Source organism: Camelina sativa, chromosome 13, assembly GCF_030686135.1.
Source record: "Camelina sativa cultivar CO46 ecotype springtype chromosome 13, ASM3068613v1".
NCBI lineage: Eukaryota > Viridiplantae > Streptophyta > Magnoliopsida > Brassicales > Brassicaceae > Camelina > Camelina sativa.
In genome coordinates this window covers 4,070,214-4,092,517 of record NC_141892.1, presented here as the reverse complement: position 1 = coordinate 4,092,517, position 22,304 = coordinate 4,070,214, and the positions used below count along the sequence as shown (strand labels likewise).

The 22,304-nt window shown below is 39.4% G+C and overlaps 7 protein-coding genes, 1 long non-coding RNA gene and 1 pseudogene across 11 annotated transcripts; 5 read left to right on the top strand and 4 right to left on the bottom strand.

Annotated features, from left to right (window-relative positions):
- LOC104735089 (aspartyl protease family protein At5g10770) lies at positions 1-2,640 on the top strand. Its single transcript, XM_010454809.3, has 3 exons — positions 1-566; positions 1,083-1,523; positions 1,625-2,640. The coding sequence occupies exons 1-3, from the start codon at positions 398-400 to the stop codon at positions 2,446-2,448; spliced, it is 1,434 nt and encodes a 477-aa protein (XP_010453111.1). The 5' UTR covers positions 1-397; the 3' UTR covers positions 2,449-2,640.
- A 43-nt stretch (positions 2,641-2,683) lies between these two features.
- LOC104737925 (aspartyl protease AED1 pseudogene) lies at positions 2,684-4,313 on the top strand (annotated as a pseudogene).
- An 833-nt stretch (positions 4,314-5,146) lies between these two features.
- LOC104735087 (aspartyl protease AED1) lies at positions 5,147-12,139 on the top strand. Of its 2 annotated transcripts, XM_087481458.1 has the most exons (3): positions 5,147-5,409; positions 5,534-6,603; positions 12,079-12,139. In XM_087481458.1, exons 1-3 carry the CDS (start codon positions 5,148-5,150, stop codon positions 12,088-12,090), a joined length of 1,344 nt encoding a protein of 447 aa, XP_087337584.1. In that variant the 5' UTR covers position 5,147; the 3' UTR covers positions 12,091-12,139. The 2 variants fall into 2 exon arrangements, with proteins under 2 accessions (XP_087337584.1, XP_010453109.2); XM_010454807.3 differs by lacking the exon at positions 12,079-12,139 and having other exon boundaries at positions 5,153-5,409; positions 5,534-6,895.
- Positions 7,190-8,395, bottom strand: LOC104769284 (protein ENHANCED DISEASE RESISTANCE 2-like). Its single transcript, XM_010493451.3, has one exon. The coding sequence runs from the start codon at positions 8,309-8,311 to the stop codon at positions 7,400-7,402; it is 912 nt and encodes a 303-aa protein (XP_010491753.2). The 5' UTR covers positions 8,312-8,395; the 3' UTR covers positions 7,190-7,399.
- On the bottom strand, positions 9,315-9,683 carry LOC147929188 (uncharacterized). The gene is made up of 2 exons (XR_015577384.1): positions 9,640-9,683; positions 9,315-9,525 (listed from the first exon to the last, which is right to left on the bottom strand). It is a non-coding gene; the product is annotated as an uncharacterized LOC147929188 (long non-coding RNA).
- Positions 10,512-10,754, bottom strand: LOC147929187 (uncharacterized). Its single transcript, XM_087480121.1, has 2 exons — positions 10,656-10,754; positions 10,512-10,571 (listed from the first exon to the last, which is right to left on the bottom strand). The coding sequence occupies exons 1-2, from the start codon at positions 10,743-10,745 to the stop codon at positions 10,512-10,514; spliced, it is 150 nt and encodes a 49-aa protein (XP_087336247.1). The 5' UTR covers positions 10,746-10,754.
- Positions 11,188-13,666, top strand: LOC104735088 (putative protein phosphatase 2C 69). Its single transcript, XM_087481459.1, has 8 exons — positions 11,188-11,372; positions 11,613-11,740; positions 11,952-12,050; positions 12,149-12,307; positions 12,410-12,496; positions 12,604-12,695; positions 12,799-12,873; positions 12,961-13,666. The coding sequence occupies exons 1-8, from the start codon at positions 11,290-11,292 to the stop codon at positions 13,360-13,362; spliced, it is 1,125 nt and encodes a 374-aa protein (XP_087337585.1). The 5' UTR covers positions 11,188-11,289; the 3' UTR covers positions 13,363-13,666.
- A 557-nt stretch (positions 13,667-14,223) lies between these two features.
- LOC104735085 (uncharacterized protein At1g32220, chloroplastic) lies at positions 14,224-16,838 on the top strand. 3 transcript variants are annotated; one of them, XM_087481460.1, is made up of 11 exons: positions 14,224-14,362; positions 14,474-14,587; positions 14,905-15,022; positions 15,116-15,204; positions 15,292-15,347; positions 15,443-15,498; positions 15,639-15,732; positions 16,037-16,116; positions 16,207-16,249; positions 16,332-16,423; positions 16,502-16,838. In XM_087481460.1, the coding sequence occupies exons 2-11, from the start codon at positions 14,532-14,534 to the stop codon at positions 16,679-16,681; spliced, it is 864 nt and encodes a 287-aa protein (XP_087337586.1). In that variant the 5' UTR covers positions 14,224-14,362; positions 14,474-14,531; the 3' UTR covers positions 16,682-16,838. The 3 variants fall into 3 exon arrangements, with proteins under 3 accessions (XP_087337586.1, XP_010453105.2, XP_087337588.1); XM_010454803.3 differs by lacking the exon at positions 14,224-14,362 and having other exon boundaries at positions 14,377-14,587; XM_087481462.1 differs by lacking the exons at positions 14,224-14,362; positions 16,207-16,249; positions 16,332-16,423; positions 16,502-16,838 and having other exon boundaries at positions 14,377-14,587; positions 15,906-16,107.
- LOC104735086 (histidine kinase 5) lies at positions 16,815-21,714 on the bottom strand. Its single transcript, XM_087481457.1, has 13 exons — positions 21,414-21,714; positions 19,989-20,801; positions 19,848-19,904; positions 19,523-19,750; positions 19,348-19,441; positions 19,057-19,263; positions 18,838-18,968; positions 18,699-18,748; positions 18,448-18,623; positions 18,244-18,347; positions 17,435-18,160; positions 17,185-17,349; positions 16,815-17,087 (listed from the first exon to the last, which is right to left on the bottom strand). The coding sequence occupies exons 2-13, from the start codon at positions 20,694-20,696 to the stop codon at positions 16,965-16,967; spliced, it is 2,769 nt and encodes a 922-aa protein (XP_087337583.1). The 5' UTR covers positions 20,697-20,801; positions 21,414-21,714; the 3' UTR covers positions 16,815-16,964.
- Positions 21,715-22,304: the final 590 nt, after the last annotated feature.

Sequence of the window (22,304 nt, the reverse complement as noted above, 5' to 3'; positions counted from 1 at the left end):
AATAACTAAAAAAATAATTTAATGTCACAAATTAATGATGAGCATCTAATTTGACACCTAATTAATTTCATTAGTCAATGAATCATTTAGTGGAATATTATCCCGTTCATTGTGCTGAGATTGGAGTATGAAAGACAACAGAAAATAACAATAATGCTCGTATGCCAGATGATGTGTCGCTATCTAACTGGTTAGTGAAATCAGTGGAATAGAGAGTGCCCCTACATATGTGATATGTGGATGACTGGATTGCTTCTAAAGTTTAACAAGCTCCACTAGAGAGACTTTCTTAAGCAAGAGAGATTGATTATATATAAAGTACCAACCATTATCATGTTCTTGAGTGTCATTTTTTTGTGAGAGCGAGCAACAAAAAAAAAAAAAAGAGAGAGCAAAAATGAGCATAAATAGGAATTTGTTGAATATCATAATAATCCTTTGTGTATGCCTCAATTTGGGTTGTAACGAGGGAGCTCAAGAAAGGGAGAAGAAAGAGACTTACTCTCATACCATCCAAGTCAGCTCTCTCTTCCCTTCATCATCATCTTGTGTTCTTTCTCCCAGAGGTAATATGATTTTCCTGGTCAATTATAATTCCTGATGATTCATTGTGCTTTTGAGGCTGGACCAGATGATATGTATATAATACATTCATGGTGTACATATTATATAAAGATATAAATATAGTGTAGTATATTTACTCTCAATTAGGTTATAAAGGTCAAATTCTTGCTTCCAAGAAACTGATACTCCGTATTATTACTATCATATGACTAAGAAAGTGATAGCACAAATGAGAGAATTTGTTGAACGAGGAAACGACAATAATCAATTAGCTAGTAGTGTTAAGAACAAAATTCAACAACTTGTCAAGTTAATTATAAGTAGGGTCGTACGACTCTGTTTGACTCCAAATAAGTAGAAATTTACAAAAGAAAAACACTTTTATCATTTCGTTATATAACAAGACATCGACGTGTTATCTGTCTTTCTTTGGTGATAACTGATAACTTGAGGAGTCTGTGGGTAATAGCATTTCTCTTTGTTTCTCTTACGTGAACTTATCTCATCATCCCATACAGCGGCTAAGACAAAGTCCTCACTGCATGTGACGCACAGACACGGCACGTGCTCGCCTCTAAACAACGGCGGCAAAGCCACTAGACCAGACCATGTCGAGATCCTCAAACTCGACCAGTCGCGCGTAAACTCAATCCACTCAAAACTATCAAAGAAACTCACAACAAACCACGTCAGTCAAAGCCAGTCAACGGATCTACCAGCTAAAGACGGAAGCACACTCGGCTCAGGAAACTACATCGTGACCGTCGGAGTCGGGACACCTAAACACGACCTCTCACTAATCTTCGACACCGGAAGCGATCTAACGTGGACTCAGTGCGAGCCATGTGTTCGAACTTGCTACGACCAAAAGGAACCAATCTTTAACCCTTCTAAGTCTACTTCTTACTACAACGTCTCCTGCTCATCGGCTGCGTGTGGTTCTCTCTCTTCCGCAACAGGTTCAATTCCAACTTCGATAATTTCGATTATTTTAATATTAAACCGGATACGGTTATGTTATAACAGGGGTTTTAATTTTTAATTTTTTTTTTTTAATTAGGAAACGCCGGAAGCTGTTCGGCTTCGAATTGCATCTACGGTATACAATACGGCGATCAATCGTTCTCCGTCGGGTTTCTCGCCAAGGAGAAATTTACACTAACGAACTCCGACGTATTCGACGGCGTTTATTTCGGTTGCGGCGAGAACAACCAAGGACTTTTCACCGGTGTTGCCGGACTTCTTGGTCTTGGCCGTGATAAGCTCTCATTCCCTTCCCAGACGGCAACCGCTTACAATAAGATCTTCTCTTACTGTCTCCCTTCCTCCGCTAGCTACACCGGTCATCTCACCTTCGGAACCGCCGGCATCTCCAGATCCGTCAAGTTCACTCCGATCTCCACCATCACGGATGGAAGCTCCTTCTACGGTCTCGATATCGTCGGAATCACAGTCGGCGGTCAGAAACTGGCGATTCCTTCAACCGTATTCTCTACTCCGGGAGCTTTGATCGATTCGGGAACCGTTATCACACGTCTCCCGCCTAAAGCCTACGCGGCGTTACGAAGCGAGTTCAAGGCGAAGATGTCGAAGTATCCGACCACGTCGGGGGTATCGATCCTGGACACGTGTTTCGATCTCAGCGGATTTAAGACGGTGACGATCCCGAAGGTGGCGTTCTCCTTCAGCGGTGGCGCAGTCGTGGAGCTTGGCTCGAAAGGGATTTTTTACGCGTTTAAGATGTCGCAGGTTTGTTTGGCGTTTGCGGGGAATAGCGATGACAGTAACGCCGCCATCTTTGGAAACGTTCAGCAGCAAACGCTAGAAGTTGTGTACGATGGTGCGGGTGGGCGGGTTGGGTTTGCTCCAAACGGGTGTAGTTAAAAAAAAAAAAAAATTATATATAAAAAAATGGGTAAATGTTTAAATTTATGGATTTGACACAATAGCTTTATCCCATTAATCAAGTGTTTAATTGTAATTTCAATTTGGGTAAAGACTAAAGAGCGTGATGGTGTCTGAAGTATTTGCACAGTAATAAGTTTGTGTGGATAATACAACAATTACCAGAACAAACTGTTTATCTGTACATTTTTATTCCAATATATAATACAGAGTGATGTTGGTAAAAAAAAACAAAAAAAAACCCATATCAAATAGAAGTAGTTATGTTTTTGTTTGTTTGTTCGATTAGCTAAAAGATCATAATAGGAATTACAAACGTTACAATCATGCTTTGAGGACGTAAAGCAAGTAAACGAGAATACCAAGTCTCCACTTACTAACTTGAAGCAAATAAACGATTAGTTTGATTAATTTATTAATCCAAGTTGTGTCTTCAATTTGATTATTTTGGTCCCGTCTGAGGCTATCCTGTTGACCTATTGACTCTCATCAATCATGTAACGGAACAAACCCTTTTTGTACGCAAAACTTTAGTGTAGAGACAAAAACAGTATATGACGTTAATTAATCTTTATTGGCGTATAGTTATACAGCCCCTTTACTACGCCAAACTTGAAAATTTCGAGCCTAGAGACAAAATTATAAATTAGAAACCCTTAAGCACGCTGAACTACTTGGAGTTACGTGGGTTAGCACACTCGGTTCAGCAAACTACATCGTAACAGTCGGAATAGGTACACCGAAGCACGATATATCACTGGCCTTCGACACCGGAAGCGATTTGACGTGGACTCAATGCAAGCCATGTCTTGGAAGCTGCTATGCACAGAAGGAACCAATCTTTAACCCTTCTTCATCTTCTTCTTACCAAAACGTCTCGTGCTCATCTCCGATGTGTGGAAACAACCCAAGTTGTAATTCGGATACCAATTGTGGATACGGAATCCGTTACGGAGATGGATCGGTTACTATCGGAGTCCTCGCCAAGGAAAAATTTACCCTAACGAACTCTAGATGTCTTGGACAATGTTTATTTTGGTTGCGGTGGATACAACAAAGGACTTTTCAACGGTGCTGCTGGGATTCTTGGCCTCGGCCGTGGCAAACTCTCACTTCCGTCGCAAACAGAAACGACCTACGGCAATATCTTCTCCTACTGCCTCCCTTCTTCCGCAAGTAACACCGGCCATCCTTTTATGGCATCGACATCGTAGGTATCAGTGTCGACGACAAGAAGCTAGAGATTACCCCAACCTCATTCTCGACGAAAGGTGCTGTAATAGACTCCGGAACCGTGATCACTCGCCTCCCTACCAAGGTCTACGCGGAACTGAGAAGCGTGTTTAAGCAAAAGATGTCGAGTTACAAGACTACGACGAGACGCAATATTTTGGACACATGTTACGACTTCACTGGCTTGGACACAATTACAATCCCCAAGATTGCATTCTCCTTTACCGGCGGCACTGTCGTAGATCTTGCTGGAATAGGGATTTTGTATCCGTTGACGCGGTCTCAGGTTTGTTTGGCGTTTGCAGGGGATAATGATCACATTCCCGCCATCTTTGGAAACGTTCAGCAAAAGACGATGGAAATTGTGTACGACGAGGCTGGTGGACGAGTCGGCTTTGCTCCCAATGGTTGTAGCTAAGCAAACAAAACAGAACAAAAGAGAGTGTTATGTAATGTAAGGGTTTAGCAATTTTCCCCAAAATAAGTGTATATGTGCATGCCGCAATTGCTTTTTTTTTTTTATTGTATTTATGTTCGAACTTTAAGTTGTTATTGGATCCGAGTTTTCAATTGATTTTAACGTAGCTGCATGTTACTTGAACTTTAAGTTATTTATACATGCCCCTTTACATCTGACTTGGGAAGACTTGTGTTTATACCGTTTTTTGCTCTTGTGTTACACAAACTAATCGAAATGGATCGACTTATATATATACCATGTAGGCCTACATTGAAATAGACTTATGATTAGTTCACCAGCAGGATATATATCACACAAACTCAAGACAAACTGCTGCTCAAATTTCAGAACCGTGGATCCTTTACTATAAGGAACAAATTAAAGCTTCATCTTACAGCCACAACCGGCCAGATTTAGCTTCAGACTTAAATGGAGTTACTTTCAAATAAAACTTCTTCGTTTGTTGCACTAGTGATCGTTAAGCGAGTTCACAAATCCGGTTCTACTTTTCTTCTTGATCTCTTTTTGTAAAACCTAAATAAGGTACAATGCCTTAAATCTTAAATAAAAACCGTTATGCAAAGTAGTAATAGACTTAATTAAAGTTCAATGTATAATCATTCGCTTAAGCTTTAGTGGGATAATAACACGTTTAGTAGTACGCTATATATACTTGGAGACTTGAGTGAAGACAAAATCACAGAGTAAGATCAACATCTAGTTGACTATTATTACGCCAAAACTTGAAGCCTAGAGACAAAATAAAACGCTAATAATAATACCTACAGGAATGTTACAAGCCATCCCTTTAATTAACGTTACTGAAAAACAAATTACAACACCTTGGTTAGCTGGAGTTGGAATCATTCTCGGGAGACGACATATCAAACACAATGGGCATGGGGTCTCTCCTTAATTATGTGAGGTGCACGTGATAGCTTAGAGTTTAACAACAGCCACTAGACACTTATCTTCACCAAAGATAATGGCTGTAATTAAAAGGACCAACCAATTTCAATTAATTGAGACAAATTTATATATTGTTGTGAGAGAGAAAGAGAAGGGGAGGGTGAAAATGAGCATAATGACGAATTTCTTCAATGTGATACTTATCTTTTGTGTATGTCTCAATTGGTGTTTTACCGAAGGATCGGCTGAGAAAAAAGAGAGTGGAAAGGTTGATTCATACACCTTTCAAGTCAGCTCTCTATTTCCTTCATCATCATCTTGTGTTCTTTCTTCAAAAGGTGATTATCTTAGCCAATTCACTCTTTAATGATTCACTGTGTTGAGAAGCCTTTCTTTTGTTCGATAGATGTAAGAAGTTTTGTGTCTCTTTTGTTATTTTTAAACATGATTTTTTCTCTACAGCATCTAATACCAAGTCATACCTTCCTGTGGTGCACATGCACGGCGCGTGCTCGCATCTTAGCAGCAACAAAGATGCGAGTCTCGACCATGACGAAATCCTCAGATACGATCAAGCACGCGTGGAGTCAATTCGCTCCAAACTGTCGAAGAATAACGCAGATGGAGTCAGCATGACCAAGTCAACCAAGCTACCGGCTAAAAGTGCAATCACACTCGGTTCAGGAAACTATATCGTAACAGTCGGAATTGGCACACCGAAGCACAATATATCACTGGCCTTCGACACCGGAAGCGATTTGACGTGGACTCAATGCAAGCCATGTCTTGGAAGCTGCTATTCACAAAAGGAACCAATCTTTAACCCTTCTTCATCTTCATCTTACCACAACGTCTCGTGCTCATCTCCAGTGTGTAAAAACGGTACTACTTGCTTGGGTTCCAACTGCGTATATGGAATCGTTTACGGAGATAATTCGTTTACACGAGGATTCCTCGCCAAGGAAAGATTTACTCTAACAAACTCTGATGTCTTGGACAATGTTTACTTTGGTTGCGGTGAATACAACAAAGGACTTTTCTTCCGTACTGCTGGGATTTTAGGCCTCGGCCGTGGCAAACCCTCACTTCCATCGCAAACAGCAACAACCTATAACAATATCTTCTCCTACTGCCTACCTTCTTCCACAAGTAACACCGGCCATCTTACCTTTGGATCCGCTGGAATAGTCCCTAAATCCGTTAAATTCACCCCGGTTAATTCCTTCCGAAGCTCACCTCATTATGGCATCGACATCGTAGGTATCAGTGTAGGCGACAAGAAACTAGAGATTACTCCAACCTCATTCTCGAGGAACGGTGCTATAATAGACTCCGGTACCGTGATCACTCGCCTCCCTACCAAGGTCTACGCGGAACTGAGAAGCGTGTTTAAAGAAAAGATGTCGAGTTACAAGGCTACGTCAGGACGCGGGATTTTTGACACGTGTTACGATTTCACTGGTCTGAACACAATGACAATCCCCAAGATTGCATTCTCCTTGGGCGGTGGCACTGTCGTAGAACTCGATAGAGTAGGGATGGTTTTGTATCCGTTCACGCGGTCACAGGTTTGTTTGGCGTTTGCAGGGGATGATGATCACATTCCCGCCATCTTTGGAAACGTTCAGCAGAAGACGATGGAAATTGTATACGACGTTGCTGGTGGACGACTCGGTTTTGCTCCTAATGGTTGTAGCTAGGATTAGCTTTATGTAGTTTAAGGGTTTTGGCACATAGATTAGATTTATGTATATATTGATATATTCGTCTTCATCCTGACTTGGAAGTAAGTTTTTTCAGTAACGTCAAACATGCTTCAACACATTTGCTTACTTTCCAAGTCCAATTTAAGCTACTATCAGATCATCTTTTTCTTATAAGCGTGTGTAATCTTTGTACCCGAAAAAGGCATAGATTCATTATGTATACTTTTTTCCGGATTTAAAGTTGTCAACAATTTCGCTTTTCACATTTGACTAATCTGTCACACAACTCCTAAATTATAGTCACACGCTATAGCTTATTCTTCAGACAAAAAGTGGACTATTCTGGTTTCTGATCAACATGAATGAATACATGATGATGATGATGATGCAGTTCCAGCAAAACAGAACAAAAAGACGAATTTTCAATTTAATTCCATTAAAAAAAAAACTCTCGATTTTATTTACAATATCCATAAACAACAACAAAAAGATTAATATAGTAGATTTGATTGAGATTAATGAAAATTTGTTGTTTCAGATCTTTGAGTGAGAGAGAGAGAGAAGAGACGAAATGAATTATCAAATAAACCATTTTGATCTGTGGCTCAAATTTTTAAAAATCTCAATCCTCGTCTTCGTCGTGGTTAACTTTAGCCGAACTCAACGTTCTACACGGTTGTGACGGCAATTGCTGAGGCGGTGGAGCGTCGACCACAAACGCCGACGACATCTCCATTTGACAAACCCTAACAGCTCCGATTAATTTCTCAGGCAGCTCTTCATCCGTCTGCGCCTCTGCCAAGAACCCCATATCTATCGTCACGCTCGTCACGTACCCTAACGCTAATCGCAAAATCGCCGTCGCGATCGCCGAGCTGCATATATCGACGTCGATTTCGAAATAGTTAGGACCTCTGTGGTAATTGCAAGTCAAGGCTTTCCCTAGAAGACAAGCTCCATAGTTCCCAACCGCGGCTTTCACTACCCAAGGACCTTTCACGATCCGGTTCACGATTTTGAGTCTCTGGTTCCGGAAGGCGTCGTCTCCGTTGATGAACCGGTGGAGAAGCGAACCGGAAGGGATAGGTTCTTCCGTCGCGAAGTAGAACACGGCGCTGTGGTGATCTTTACCTGGAATCTGGAGATTCACGGCGAAGATGAAGCTCTTGAGAGATTGACCGCGTGACTGAGCTTTTCTAAGCGCGTGAGCCACACGGTTATCGGGACGAGCGAGCACGTTCTCGAGCTTCGAACTTGATCTGAGCCAGTCCATGCCGGCGGGAGAGAGGATGTAATCACCGGCGGGAGATTTTTGTTTTTTGGTCAAGTAAGAATCTGAGCGGAGAGAGAAAACATCTCCCGGAGGAGAAGCCCAGCCGTCTGTGCCTGTATCGGGATCTACGCGGCGTAGAGATCCGCCGCTGGTTGCTTCGGTAATCCATTCCGGTATGGCGGAGGATGAACCGGATCTAACCGGTTTTGATTTGTTTTCGCCGGTTGAGCTACGATGCCGCTGCTTGGTGGAAGGGCTCATGGTTTTGTTTATTGGTGTCTGTGTCTGTGGTCGTTGGCCCTTCTCTCTCTCTCTCTTGAGAAAGACGACTTTGTTTGTGCGGTGTGTGACAAAACAAAACAAGAGATGGAAATGGCTTTGGATTTTTATAGGTTATAAAACTCCAATACTACCCTTTGGCGTATATCTGTATTTCATGTGTTTTTTTTCAATTAATGACGATAATAATGTTACTTCTAATAAATTTCTTGCAAATCTACGCCGTATGGAAGATTATTAATATTTTCTTTCCTATCAAAATAAAGATTTTTTTTTTTTTAATATTTGTTCTTCTTTTACATTTTTTTTTTTGACAGTTTCATGTTTCATGATTGGTGAATAATTTTCAATTTTTCATAGAACTGGAATTAATGATGAGAACACGTGTTAAACCAACCAATCATAATTATTGACATTTGCGAGTAGGCACGAACAACTTTTTGTCGACATAGTATTATCATTTGTAAATAATTTTAATAAATAGGAAAAATACAAAGCTAATGACTTGGTGGCAGTGGCATGCATTGGCATTTGTAGCTGGTGTTATCAATTAAAGATACAATTACGAATTATTATCATAATAAGTTGCTTTTCATCATAAAAGTTGCAAAAGTACCAAACAGCATTCCGCGTATAAGAAAAGCGTTAAAAATGGATAAATATCTTTATCAAGGGGTAAATTTATATTAAAAAAAAACTGATGAATTTAATTCAGATGAAAACAGTTGCAAATATACGCCGGCAAATTATATGGAAGGTATACAATCAATGAAACATTGGATATGCAGTTAAAAAGACTAATAACATCACTAGGAGTTTAAGTAGTCAATGGATGAATCTGTGCCAGCTAACTAAAGCTTTTATAAGCGTTGTCATATAATAGCAAGCTCACAAGCAGAATGCAGAAACAGATAACTAACAAAATCAATGAACTGGTTAAAGAAACATGACATGAGAACAAAAATAAACAAATGAAGATACTCAATTTTGTGATTAAAGTCATTTAAATCTTCTAAAACTGCCATGAAGAGGGTTTTTTTTTTTTTTTTAAAAAAGACTTTTACAACCTATACAATTCCACATTGTGATCTTTGTTTTAAAAGCTAACTACTGAATACCATTTCCAGCCAAACAAAATGGTTTCCGATGACAATTTTCTACGCTTGGTTACATCTTCTAGTCGGTTCTCTTGGGACCTGCAGCAGTAGGCTCTTGGTTAGTAATCATTTGATTCTTAGTTCTCTAGTACAGAGAGACTACAACTCTAATTTGATGAACACAAATAGATAAACATTGAGATTTGGCCTTACCCTCAGACAACGTGTGAAACCCCACTGAAGAAGGAAGGGTACCTGCCAAATGAAACCAGTTAGTGAATGATCATTTTGTGAGGGATAGTAAGAGGCTAAAACGAAAACATAGATCGACAAAGCAGGGGGATAAGAACCAAACTGATTTATGTTTTATTTATCCACAGAAAATTGAGGAACAAACAACAAATCTAAAAACAAAAGAACAAACCAAAACCTAAGGATGAACTCTGCTCTCTCATGCCCTAAGGCTAAAGGCTCCCAAGAAACCCAATACCAAAGACTCCCTTGAATCGATACTTAATACTCATCAAAGACCAATTAATATGTCCACACACAGTCAAGAGTTAGTAAAGCTGATGTAGCACTAGGCAATATCATAAATCTTCTTTACGAGGACTTATCATCACAGGACGGCAATGTGTCTTTTGACACTGAATGATACTCAAAAAGTGTTCATTGAGAAGGAATCAATCAAGAACAAAGAACACAAGCGTCAGCTCAAGAACTCAATTCAACCATTAAGCACAAAGAAAAATTCACTAGTGTAATCAAACAATCTGGAACTTTTACAAAATCTATGTAGAACAACCTGAAAACTGAATAATAGCCGCTACAAGCTACAACTCAGGATAGGAGTTTACGAACTAGTGAACAAGTATGATCCAGCAAACTAAACATATTCAGATCATTTTCTAATTTGGCGGAACTAAAAGCAAACATTTCCGAAATCATCATAAGCAACACAATCAGCGATCACAAAACCCCACCCATAATCGCAAATATCAGATCGGAAGCAAAATCCACCAGCTGTTGAAATTTGCAGTAGCACCGTAAGTTGAGATTACGAACCTAGTGGATGGATGTAATCTTCAGTGAAATTTCCCTCTCTGAGGTCGACGATCAGTAGCTAATCTGTAAATCCAGTAACCCTGCGAGAACCCCAGGAGGAGATCAATTTAGAACATATAAAAAAAAAAAAAAGAAAAAAGAAACGAGAAGATCAGGTGAAGTACCAATGCGATGACATGAGCTGCGGCGAGGAAAATAACCAAAGCTGGAACGAGATCCAGAAACCAAGGTCGCAAGTGCTGATCCTTGGCCATGAAAGACGAACTTGTTCTTGATCTCAAAAACGGATCCGTTCCGGAGACGAGAAGCAGCAAACTATGCTATGGGGGAGTATGTATGATCTATGTGTGCAGCAGCACCGTCGACTCACACACCCACTCTTCTCCGATCGCAAAGCTGCTGTTTGGAAGTAGGAGTAGACTTATCCCTACTCCAATCATGGAAACAATAATAAGGCCCATTATTGGCCCAATTTCCCAATAATTAAAAAAAGGTAACATACGTACATGTGGACTAGTGAAGGACCCACGTGATACTACTACAGTACTCCACTTGCTTTACGTGACACGTGTCAGCTACTTTTACATCTTTTGACTTGTGGTTCTTTCTATTTTTAGCATACAAATTGCCGGAATATGCTCCCTTCTCTTAACGTCGATCACCTGTTTTCTTTCTTTCTTCTTCTTCTCTCCAATCATCCTCACTTCTCTCTCCTTCTAATTTTTTCCATGGGATTCACGTAATTGCTGATATTACGATCAATTTCTGTGTGTTCTGGAAAATTTTCTGGGGGAAATTATGGGATATCTAGACTTGGCGTTGTCGTATTCCAACCAGCCGCATCAGGCTGTTGAAGCTCCATCGAGCGGAGGTGGTCTCAGGTCATTTATCTCAACCCGATTTTTAATCTTAAGTTTCTTTGTTTTGCGTAATTGAATATCACTTGGAACAAAAGTTACGTTGAATTTGATTATCTGTTCTTATCATGGTTTCACTTTGTTCGGTTCGATTTATCTGATTGGTTCGTTCTATTTGCTCATCATGATATGTGATTTTTTTGTTTTGCTGTGTTAAATTTTATTGTGCTTTTGTCACATGACAATGACATGATCCAATTTCAGCCAGAATGGGAAATTTAGTTATGGATACGCAAGCTCTGCTGGGAAGAGATCATCTATGGAAGACTTTTTTGAGACCAGGATCGACGGTGTCGATGGAGAAATCATTGGTCTCTTTGGTGTTTTTGATGGTATTCTTCCCTTTCTTAACAAGATTTGATCTCAACGAACCTTGAATTAGTATAGCTTATGAATATATATACATCCTGATGGTTCCATGTACCATGACCTTAAGATTGGTTTTCATGCTAATTAACCCCGAGTTGTTACTCTTGGTAGCTTGTAGTTTAGGATTGACATTAGAAAACATGAATTTAATAATGTCATTTACTGTTTTGCCAGGCCATGGTGGAGCCAGAGCAGCTGAGTACGTGAAGCGTCATCTTTTCAGTAATCTGATCAACCACCCCAAGTTTATCTCTGACACCAAATCAGCTATAAGTACTGTCAGAAAAAAACCTGACCAAAGTTATTTTTATGACAATTTGTTATAGATGCAACACTCTGAATTGACAATGAGTTTACTTAAATGTTTCCAGCTGATGCTTATAACCATACTGACTCTGAACTTCTAAAGTCGGAAAATAGTCACAATAGAGATGCTGGTTCGACTGCATCTACAGCTATTCTTGTTGGTGATCGTTTACTTGTTGCAAATGTTGGTGATTCAAGAGCTGTTATCAGCAGAGGCGGGAATGGTAATTTTCAAGGAGATCTGTTATGGCTTGTCTTTTTCGTCATTACCACCATTTAGTATCTTGATAGATAATCCCATTTTTCATAAATCTGTGTGTTTGCAGCCATTGCTGTGTCAAGGGACCATAAACCTGACCAAAGTGATGAGCGTGAAAGGATCGAGAATGCTGGTGGATTTGTGATGTGGGCAGGTAAGTAACAAGAAACTATAAGATCATATTTTTCTGCTTCATGCTTTTCTCAACACATAGTCCTAAGTGCTATGTGTGTGTGTGTGTTGCGTTCATTAATTGAACAGGAACTTGGAGGGTTGGAGGAGTTCTTGCAGTTTCTCGTGCTTTTGGTGATAGGCTTCTGAAGCAATATGTTGTTGCTGATCCAGAAATCCAGGTTATTTCATCACTTTTTAAAGAACCACATTGCATATGATTTTCTGGCCCCTTAAGTTCTCAATCTGAAAAATTTGCTCCAACCCATTTGGCACTGAATACAGGAAGAAAAGATTGATGATTCTCTTGAGTTTTTGATCCTAGCAAGCGACGGACTATGGGATGTTTTCTCTAACGAGGTCTCGTGAAATCAATAGCTTCATTTAACATCTTCCACTTTGCTACACCAAATACTTTATTAGATAATCTTTAACCATATCTTGCAGGACGCAGTTGCAATGGCTAAGGAAGTTGAAGACCCAGAGGACTCAGCGAAGAAACTTGTGAGAGAAGCATTAAAGAAAGGAAGTGCAGACAACATCACATGTGTGGTCGTTCGTTTCCTGGAGAACAAGACAGCTTCATCAAGCCATGTCAGCTCCTCCTCATCCAATCAAATGCCACCACTTGGAGACCTCGCTATCTCATCCAATGAAGCTAACCAAGTCCAGACCGATTCAAAGAACATCAGCTCAAGGAATAAACCAGATCAGAATGTAACTAATCACAAACCGATCACTGCAAGCAGCAGCGTCACCGATGAAGTCAGCGGTAATGGTATGGGGAATAAACCAAAAAATACAGTGAATCAAAAACCAGTCCCAGAAAGTAGCTCAACCATGGAGTGAGTGACCCTTAAGAGGAAATCAGTGACCGATAAGGTCAGTTGTGTTCCCTCTATTCATTAGGAACTAAAGACACTGTCTTTTGCAACGTTCTCTCTTCCATCAAAAGACAGCAAACAAACTTGCAGACCGTTGACTGCGTTTGCATATAGGATTGAAAATGTACTTAATATGAATACATTTAAGTTTAAGAATAGGTATTTCTATGTGTGTGTATATAAATACATACATCTATATGTAGTTGTTTATGTATAAATATTTTTTAAAAAACATGATAGTTATATAATATTCAAACAGAAAAAGAAAATACTCTGATCTTGTACCCAAGCCGACCATATCCCACATCTATGAAATTTAAAAGCCAGAGAGTGCAACTCTGTACTCTGATTTTGATTGCCTTTACCTTTCTTTCTGCTCAAGTCACTGTCTCTTCTTCCTGTCACTTGTTACTCTGTTAGGTTTATAAATATTCAGCATACTCGTGATCATCGTGTACTTACCAGAATCTAGTGGTCCATACAATAGATAACCCTCTTTCCCAGTCTTCTTGTGATATACTCTTTCCCATTTCGAAATGCCTCGAGATCAGTTAAAACCTCTTCTTTCTTCTTCGGCTCCATCACTAGTGACTGATACCTCGCTGCAAAATCAATAGGTAAAAGTAAGTACTCATGTTCTGCAAGACATTACTTACTTTTGAGATTTGATGTAAAATCACTTACCTTTTATGCCAACCATTGGCCAACCAACCAACCAACCAACCACGTCCGGACCTGATTTTCACACCAAAAACAATCGTCTGAAAAAAAATGCCTGTTATAAGTGGTTCTATTTTGGAATGTAAGCCCAATTAACCTCGGCCCAATTTAATATCCAACAAAAGTAAATCGCGTTGGTACCACGCGAGGCTCTCGTGGCTTCCCATGGGTTCGGGAACAAGGTAAAAGTCGGATCCTCGGGTCAGGGTCAACGTGGCACCTCCTTGAGAGGCGACGTGTTCTCAGTTATAGCGCTCTTTCCGACGTTTTGCTCTGTTTATTTTGGCCGTGAACTTACTCTCCATTCCCATCGCCATCTCTCTTCTCTTACAATTTTTTTTTTTTTTTTTTGTAAGTTTGTTCGCTCATCTCTGCGTCGAATTGCTTTTTTTTCTCTCCTGCCCCGATTCGAAAATGAGGACAATCGTTTCCCGTTTGATTTGTTACAAATCGTCTCTTTCCCAGTCACGGTGAGTGGTCTCTTCACCGCTCTTTTCATAACTCTGATCGCGCCTTAATCTTCTTCTAGGCGTCGATTGGTAGGTTCTCGGAAATTTCTAGAAAATTTGGAAGCATATAAACATCTGTGTCGGTAGAGTATTTGAGTGGAATGCGCATTTGTTTTGGTAATTCCTCATAGCTGGGTTGGTTGCCATGTTCTAGATTCTTAAAGATTAGGTGATTTGGGTGTAATTCATAATTGGTATAGTAGTTGCAATAGAGTTAAATTTAGATACTTGACTTAGCTTTCTTGTTCTATGCTTTTTTTTGGGTTATGTTGCATTAGGTTCGTTTCTGCCTCCAGTGGCGGGAGGTATCTCTCTACAGACTCTAACAAAATTGATGAGCCCTTCAATGTGGAAGAAGCTGAGACTGTACATGTCCCTCCACCTCCAACCGAGAAGGTATGAGTTTTGGAGGATCTTTACATTGTGATTAGCTGTTAAGATACTGCAATGGTGTTCATGAAATTGGAACTTACATGTTGGTGTTTTCAGCTGCTTGTTTTGGGTGGAAATGGTTTTGTTGGATCACATGTCTGTAAAGAAGCTTTGGACCGCGGCTTATCTGTCTCTAGCCTTAGCAGGTATCTGATCGTTTCAATAAATCTGTTCTATGTTAGATGTTGATTAACGGGTTTGTATTCTTAAGAAACCTTTTCTATGGGCTTTAGATCAGGTAGGCCGTCTTCACACGAGTCCTGGGCTACCAGAGTAACATGGCATCAAGGTATTGTTGTTAACTCTTCAACATGTTTCTAGGAAGTTGATACTTTTTTTCTTCCTGTGTGGTCATTTTCTTTATATATATCTCTTTTGCTCCAGGAAACCTTGTATCATCTGATTTATTGAAGGATGCTCTTGAGGGGGTGACTTCTGTGGTACGTTTTTTTATTTTCTTCTTCGTTTTAATGAATAAATGTGGAGATTTGATGACTGCCACAAAATATTAACTTATTGAATCAGTCCCGCTTTTGTAGATTGTATATTATTGAAAGTAATTTCGAATAAACCATTGCAGATTTCTTGTGTTGGTGGTTTTGGTTCAAACTCATATATGTATAAGATTAACGGGACTGCAAACATCAACGCAATTAGGGCTGCCTCAGAGAAAGGTACGAGTTCTTTTAGTTTGCATTGATCAGGGCTGTATAAATGCTTACAATCCAAGTTCCTTTAGATAGCCATGTATAAGAATTTTGAGATATCTATGTCAGATAGACACTGAGGGACCATATGATACTGAAAACCCCAGTCTTATGAAATTAGGTATAGTTGTTGATTGTAGGGATAATTGGAGCATGAAAATACAAGTGATGTGAATTAGTCTGCTACAACTTTAGACACCATGGCGTCCTACAACATTATTGGATTAGCAAGAGTTTACTGGCCTTTAACTGTCTTCCTTTTGTTGACCAGGTGTTAAAAGATTTGTCTATATTTCTGCTGCGGATTTCGGATTAGCCAACTACCTGTTGAGAGGATACTATGAGGGAAAGGTGATAATATACTTTTCAAACTACTGCTATTGCATAGCCCTTTTTGGTTAGTCTACGCTTTCTTAAGAATTTTTCATTTCATCCTTACAGCGAGCTGCTGAGACCGAGCTGCTCACAAGATTTGCATATGGAGGTATAGCTTTCATCTTACATCTACGAAATGCCCTCTGAAACTTATCATTTCTTATATTTGAAGTTTGGTGAATGTTGTGCAGGTATAATCTTGCGACCTGGTTTTATATATGGAACTCGCAGTGTTGGAAGCATGAAGATCCCATTGGGAGTATTTGGTTCACCCATGGAAATGGTAAGTGAATCCCCTCGTTATTGCAATGCCTCTCAAGATTGCCTCTTTATTCATAATCCTTGTGGCTTTTTTTTGTAGGTTCTCCAACAAGCAAAACCGCTGAACCAGCTTCCGATAGTTGGACCGTTGTTCACACCTCCGGTGAATGTTGAATCGGTTGCAAAAGTCGCGGTTAGAGCTGCCACGGATCCGGTGTTCCCTCCAGGGATTGTGGATGTCCATGGAATACAGCGTTACAGCCAACAGAAATCGAGATAAGTCTTGTTTTGAAAGCTTGAGTATGCTTGTCTGTCGTTTTTTGTAGAGTTTGGCTGCTTTACCATGTTGGATTTCAATGGTGGAAACGACAATGTTTTCTCGTTTCTCTCGCCATATATTTCCCACAAATAAATAAAGAAGACAAGCTTTTTATTTATTTTATTTATTAAACTGTACATCTCTAAGAGAGGAAACTACTTCGTAGCTCTCCAAAACTTTTTCCCTACACATTATATATACAAACACAACCACTAAACCTACTAAACACCAAACTCTGAAGTTTTTAATGCAAATACTGTTGTAAACACTCTCTCAGTTTTTGCAACGTTACAGGTTTTGAAATAAACGAGTCCATACCATTTGCATAACATTCTTCTGAACTCTCTGCTAACGTATTTGCCGTCATCTGCACATTCCACAACCCATTTTACTCTTCAGTTCTTTTTTTTTCAAGTTATGTATTAGAAGACACTGTGTTTAATGTAATTCGAAGAAGTGCTCACCGCGATTATAGGCAGCCGGTTTGTGGATCGCACACAAACTTGCTCATTCTCCAGTATCTCTTTATCTACTCCGGCTTCTATAGCAGCATTCCAGTTCCCAGATTCTTCATATGAACGGATCAGTCTTGTAGCTTTTAAACCATCCAAAACCGGCATGCACACATCCTGTGAACCCAAATTGAATTATAAGCCTTTCAAATTAAGTGAATTCGAAAAACAGAAGCCTTTGGATCTTAAAGAATTGACATACCATGAGTACCAAATCGTAGCTAGAGCGATTAATCGCGTTTATGGCTTCAACTCCATTATTAGCAATATCCATGGTATGGCCTAACTGTTTCATCATCGACTTTGCAACCATGATGTTGATCTTATTATCTTCAACAAGCAAAATCTTTGGCTTTGATGATTCTTTGAGATTTGTCTCGGCTTTTTCCTCTTCCCTTTGAGAGGAAACTGTGAGCTCTGACTCCATTTCTAAAGTTCCACCTTCTGAGCTAGCCTGTGAACTGCTACAAGATTCAGATTCCTTAGAGAAACATCGACCATTTCCATTCTCATATTGGTGAGCTGATTCAGGACAATGACCAGAACTCGTTTCGAGTTTAGTTTCATCCACGTAGCCACCGTTTTCAACCTGAACTATCTCGCTTTGTCCAGTGTTGTTAGAAGGATCAGCGACAAAGCCATTGATGAGCTTAATAGGACTAGTAGTGAGCATGACTTTATGAGGTAAGAAGCCATTGCTGATGGCTGGTCCGCCATTAGAATATATAGATCCTAGAAGCGGCTTAAACTGGAAATATCCTTCGGTTGTGTCGTCTGGTTCGGATTGATGATCCGTCATATCAGAGAACTCATCTTGATCATCAGAATAATCATCTGATGTTGCAACTTTATAGGGCAATATGAATGTGAATGTTGAACCTTCGTTGACCCGGCTTGTCACAGTGAGTTGACCTCCCATTAACTCAACCTGTAAACAAACAGAGAAAGATTATAGAAGAACAGAGTTCTTTAATTTCTTGTCTTATGTTTTAAAATCTTAAACATAGTTACCAGCTGTTTACAAATGGCAAGTCCGAGACCAGTTCCACCATATTTTCGGGCATGATCAGCGCTTGCTTGCATATACTTCTTGAACAAACAAGGTAAAGCGTTTTCTGCACAAGAACACCAAAACATGGACTGCGTTAATAAAATTAGCTTTGTAGGCGTTTTTTTGCTTTCAATATTCTTAAATGGTTCGTTTGACTTGCTTGCCTGGAATTCCAATTCCAGTGTCATAGACGTCGCAGCGAATCCAAACCGAAGTCTCAGTCAAACCATTATCTACTTCAGCGTCTGCGTTCAATGCGTTATCTCTCGCAAAGGATGGTTCTGATATGACCTGGAGCTTGATCCCCACATGTCCATCATGTGTAAATTTAATAGCATTGCTGCAGAACGTTTTGAACAATCAGGAACCAAAACTTGTCATCATGCAAATAATAACTCAGGATTTATGTAAGAACCTTATCAAATTGGTGAGGATCTGCCGAATCCTTAGAACATCTCCAACTACCTGAACATAGAAGGAAAAAAGTTAAGATCACAAAGACTTTGCCACGTTAACTCTTTCAGAAATGTGATTTTTTGTGTAATGATCCGAACCTCAATAGGAACATCATCTGTAATGTTTCCTTCTAATGTCAAAGACTTCTTCAGTGATGCTGCAGCTGTCTGCAGCACGTGTTTCACCACTTCTCTTGGTCGAAACTTTGTAGCTTCTAGTTTCATCACACCTAAAAAAAACAACACACAAAGACTCAAATGGTCTGATAAATGATCGATCACACCACACAATCAAAACTTTGAAACAGTATATTCTACCTGATTCAACCTTGGAGAGATCAAGAATGTCGTTAATAAGTTGAAGCACCAAATCTCCAGAAGAGATCATGACATTCAACAACTGTCTTTGCTCTTTATCCAGTTTTGTAGTTGAAAGTATCTCAGCCATTCCCACCACTCCCGACAATGGTGATCTTATCTCATGTGACATCGTTGCTAGCATTTGTTTTGCTCTCATTGTCTCCTCTGTCAAAAAAACACACACACACAACACTTAGTCCAGTTTTCTCATGAAAGTTTCTGAAACTTGATTTTACAGCTCAAACAGACCTGTTATGTGAATGGTCTTGTTCAGTTCTGATTCCATTGCCTTTCTCACAGCGTTATCTTCTCTAAGTTTAGCCATTTTTTCCCTTTTCACTACCTGTAACACAAGAAGTTTATGTGAGGATGTGAAATGAGAAGATAAATAATAGATTTGGTTTAATATTCTCAGTTTACTAACCTGATCAGTTACTTCCATTCCCATGTAATTGATACCAATCTTCTCGCCAGCTTTGTTGTATACAGGCTCGACGTATATCAAAAACGTCTTTGATCCGAATAAGTCTGTTGTAAATGTGATCTCTCTCTTTGAAGCTTTTCCTTTCTCAAGAACTTCTCTCTTGAAATCTTCAGACTCTTTAACTCCACCTCCGTGGAATATCTCAACGTCTGTTTTTCCCAAAATGTCCTGAAATTAGTAAGAAACAAAGTTTTGATTCAAGCACATTTCCTCAGGAGAGTGATCAAAGAACACAACAGAACAAAAAGTTTTTTTTTTTCCTAACCTGTTCCCGCAAACTAGGATACTTGTTGTAGATGAACAAGTAGCGTAGATCTTTATCCTGAAACCCATAAGTAACAAAGAATCAGAGAAAACATTCATTAGTAAAAAAAAAACAAGATTACAAAATGATAATTTTACTTACCTGATGGCCCATAACAATAGGTGCATTCTGAAGTATGAAATGCAAGAAACCTTCAGCTCTCTTAAGATTCTGAGTTAGTTCTTGTACCGGCGCTGCGTGACTCTCCATAGTCTTCAAACTCTCATGCAGCTTCTCCACCAATCTCCTTTCTCTCTCGGTACTTGCTTCGAGCATTTTCTCCAAACTTAACGCCTTCTGTTTCCAATAAGCAACCGTGTCAAACTCCTCGTCAATCTCGATCTTTTTGCTATCGATCAAGGCATCTCGTTTCTTCTGCCTAAACTTGCGGAACAGATCACTGGTCTCATCTAAAACGGGAACATTCTCAGGCTCGTTGCTCTCAAACTTGTAATCTTCAATGATCTTGAGCTCTTTGGCCTCGGCTTCTTCTCTCTGTCTATTGAGATTCTTAAGCTCTTCTCTCAATAGCCGGACAGCGTTGTCTTGCATATACTCCCATTGTTTGACGAGGTTGGTCAGCTGAGATGTGCCTTGATGAGTGGAGTTCAGTAGGTCTGGTAACCGTGTCAAATCCGCAATGGTTGGTTTCTCTTCGATTGTAACTTCTTTCAACGTGTCTAAATCTCCGGCAGGTTTCTCAACGTTGAACTGTTTGTCAGCTTCGGTTCCAACATCTTCCGGCCACATGGAAGACAAGACTTCGACATCCATTTCCTCAATCTGATCAGTCTCCATCTCACAGACCATTTATCAAAGTTTCTCTTCATACAACACAAGAAACAACACTAATGGACCAGACAAAAACTGAATTTTGCCTTTAACCAGAATCTTTGATCAGACACCAAGAAGAACCTGTAATAATTTTCACAATCAAAAAAGACAGATTAAGAGTCAATCCATCACCATCCAGAAGAATCTTTGATCCGTAAATGTGAAAAATACTCGAATTTTGCAAAAGAGGGACCACCAGAACTAGTGTGTGGACCAATTAGGATTAAACTTAGCGGGAAACTTCAAATAATGGATTAAAACAAAGATGAAAGAGCTTTGAAAAGCTGAAATATGCATAGCCCCCGAAGTTTTTTTTTTTTGGATCATTTTGTTTAGTTAGATTGAAATATGAACAAACTACATAACTTGGATTATAAAAAAAGTTACAATTAAATGAATACAATTAGTTTAACTGGATGAAACTTTTAAAGAGAAATGATCGGAAAACAGTTTGAAGAAAAAAAAAAAAAAAAAAGACAAACAAAAGATTTAATTAGATCATCACATATATAAACAAAAACATGGCAATGAGGGGATCATGAAACCTCTCAAAGAGTCAATGGCTGAAACAGAAAGAAATGTTTTAAAAACGAAAGACAAAAGCAGAGAAATCAGAAATGAGCTAGACTGCCGGAGAAAAAAGAAACAAATGAAAGGAGGGGCTGAGATAGAGATAGAGATCAGAAGGTTTACCTTTGACGACTCCGGTCACCGGAAAATCAAGAAGATAAAAAAGAAAAGAAAAGGGGGAATGAAGAGGGAGTGAGGTAGATCTGAAGAAGAGTCGTGGTCGTCGGGAGTAGAGTAAATAAACTTCAAATGAGCATTGGGAAGAGATTAACCAATAGAAGAGAGAGAGAGAGCATGTGAATTGTGAAAGATAGGTATTTTTAGTTTTACTACTACAAGGAGGAGAGAAGAAGAGCGAGAGAGAGCAATGAAACAAAAAAAAAAAAAAAAAACAAAAACTTGTGAAAGAGAGAGAGGAGCATGTGCATCCTCATGAGACAGAGAGGTCAATGTATATTATATTCATCTCTCTCTCTCTCTTTCTCTCAACCTTTCACTTCAGAGTATTCTAATGGCGACTCTCTCTCTCTCTCTCTTTCTTTCTCTCTGTGTGTGTGCACGTTTGTTTTCTTTCTCAGACCGAATCCGAGTTTAGTCCGAATGACACAGACGTTGACACGTTTCCATCTTTTTTTGTTGTTGTTGTCTCTCATAAATATTCATTCACAGGTCACAGCTCTAACTCTCTCCTTTCCAGTTTTGTTCTGCCTTTTCTTTACGTCTTTTCTACCTCACTGAGTTGACGACGGCGGCGCGTTTACGTCACTCTCCGAGTATATTAAGGATCATGACACCTTCTTCTCTTTTATATTAAACTTTGTATCATCACTTCTGTTACAACTTACAAGAAGTGGCGTCAATTGTTAAACCGTCTTAGGTTGGATTTTTTGTTCATTGCTGTCACGATAATCATCATTAATTAGTAATTTGGACAATTCTTTGACTAAAACCCTTTCGATTGTTCAACTCTTACCACTGACTTCGATTTGTCAGCCAACTAATAAGTTTGTTACT

What these genes read in the sequence shown, in the direction of transcription:
- LOC104735089 (XM_010454809.3), top strand. Translation starts at nt 398, where the DNA reads ATGAGCATAAATAGGAATTTGTTGAATATCATAATAATCCTTTGTGTA. An exon ending in TTGTGTTCTTTCTCCCAGAG is followed by an intron (nt 567 to 1,082) that starts GTAATATGATTT and finishes CATCCCATACAG; the next exon opens with CGGCTAAGACAAAGTCCTCA. An exon ending in TTCTCTCTCTTCCGCAACAG is followed by an intron (nt 1,524 to 1,624) that starts GTTCAATTCCAA and finishes TTTTTTAATTAG; the next exon opens with GAAACGCCGGAAGCTGTTCG.
- LOC104735087 (XM_010454807.3), top strand. Translation starts at nt 5,238, where the DNA reads ATGAGCATAATGACGAATTTCTTCAATGTGATACTTATCTTTTGTGTA. An exon ending in TTGTGTTCTTTCTTCAAAAG is followed by an intron (nt 5,410 to 5,533) that starts GTGATTATCTTA and finishes TTTTCTCTACAG; the next exon opens with CATCTAATACCAAGTCATAC.
- LOC104769284 (XM_010493451.3), bottom strand. Translation starts at nt 8,311, where the DNA reads ATGAGCCCTTCCACCAAGCAGCGGCATCGTAGCTCAACCGGCGAAAAC.
- LOC147929187 (XM_087480121.1), bottom strand. Translation starts at nt 10,745, where the DNA reads ATGGCCAAGGATCAGCACTTGCGACCTTGGTTTCTGGATCTCGTTCCA. An exon ending in CAGCTCATGTCATCGCATTG is followed by an intron (nt 10,572 to 10,655) that starts GTACTTCACCTG and finishes GGGTTCTCGCAG; the next exon opens with GGTTACTGGATTTACAGATT.
- LOC104735088 (XM_087481459.1), top strand. Translation starts at nt 11,290, where the DNA reads ATGGGATATCTAGACTTGGCGTTGTCGTATTCCAACCAGCCGCATCAG. An exon ending in TCGAGCGGAGGTGGTCTCAG is followed by an intron (nt 11,373 to 11,612) that starts GTCATTTATCTC and finishes ATCCAATTTCAG; the next exon opens with CCAGAATGGGAAATTTAGTT. An exon ending in TGACACCAAATCAGCTATAA is followed by an intron (nt 12,051 to 12,148) that starts GTACTGTCAGAA and finishes AAATGTTTCCAG; the next exon opens with CTGATGCTTATAACCATACT.
- LOC104735085 (XM_087481460.1), top strand. Translation starts at nt 14,532, where the DNA reads ATGAGGACAATCGTTTCCCGTTTGATTTGTTACAAATCGTCTCTTTCC. An exon ending in TTGAGGGGGTGACTTCTGTG is followed by an intron (nt 15,499 to 15,638) that starts GTACGTTTTTTT and finishes AAACCATTGCAG; the next exon opens with ATTTCTTGTGTTGGTGGTTT. An exon ending in CACAAGATTTGCATATGGAG is followed by an intron (nt 16,250 to 16,331) that starts GTATAGCTTTCA and finishes AATGTTGTGCAG; the next exon opens with GTATAATCTTGCGACCTGGT.
- LOC104735086 (XM_087481457.1), bottom strand. Translation starts at nt 20,696, where the DNA reads ATGGTCTGTGAGATGGAGACTGATCAGATTGAGGAAATGGATGTCGAA. An exon ending in CACTGGAATTGGAATTCCAG is followed by an intron (nt 18,348 to 18,447) that starts GCAAGCAAGTCA and finishes GTTCTTGTGCAG; the next exon opens with AAAACGCTTTACCTTGTTTG. An exon ending in TTGCCATTTGTAAACAGCTG is followed by an intron (nt 18,161 to 18,243) that starts GTAACTATGTTT and finishes GTTTGTTTACAG; the next exon opens with GTTGAGTTAATGGGAGGTCA.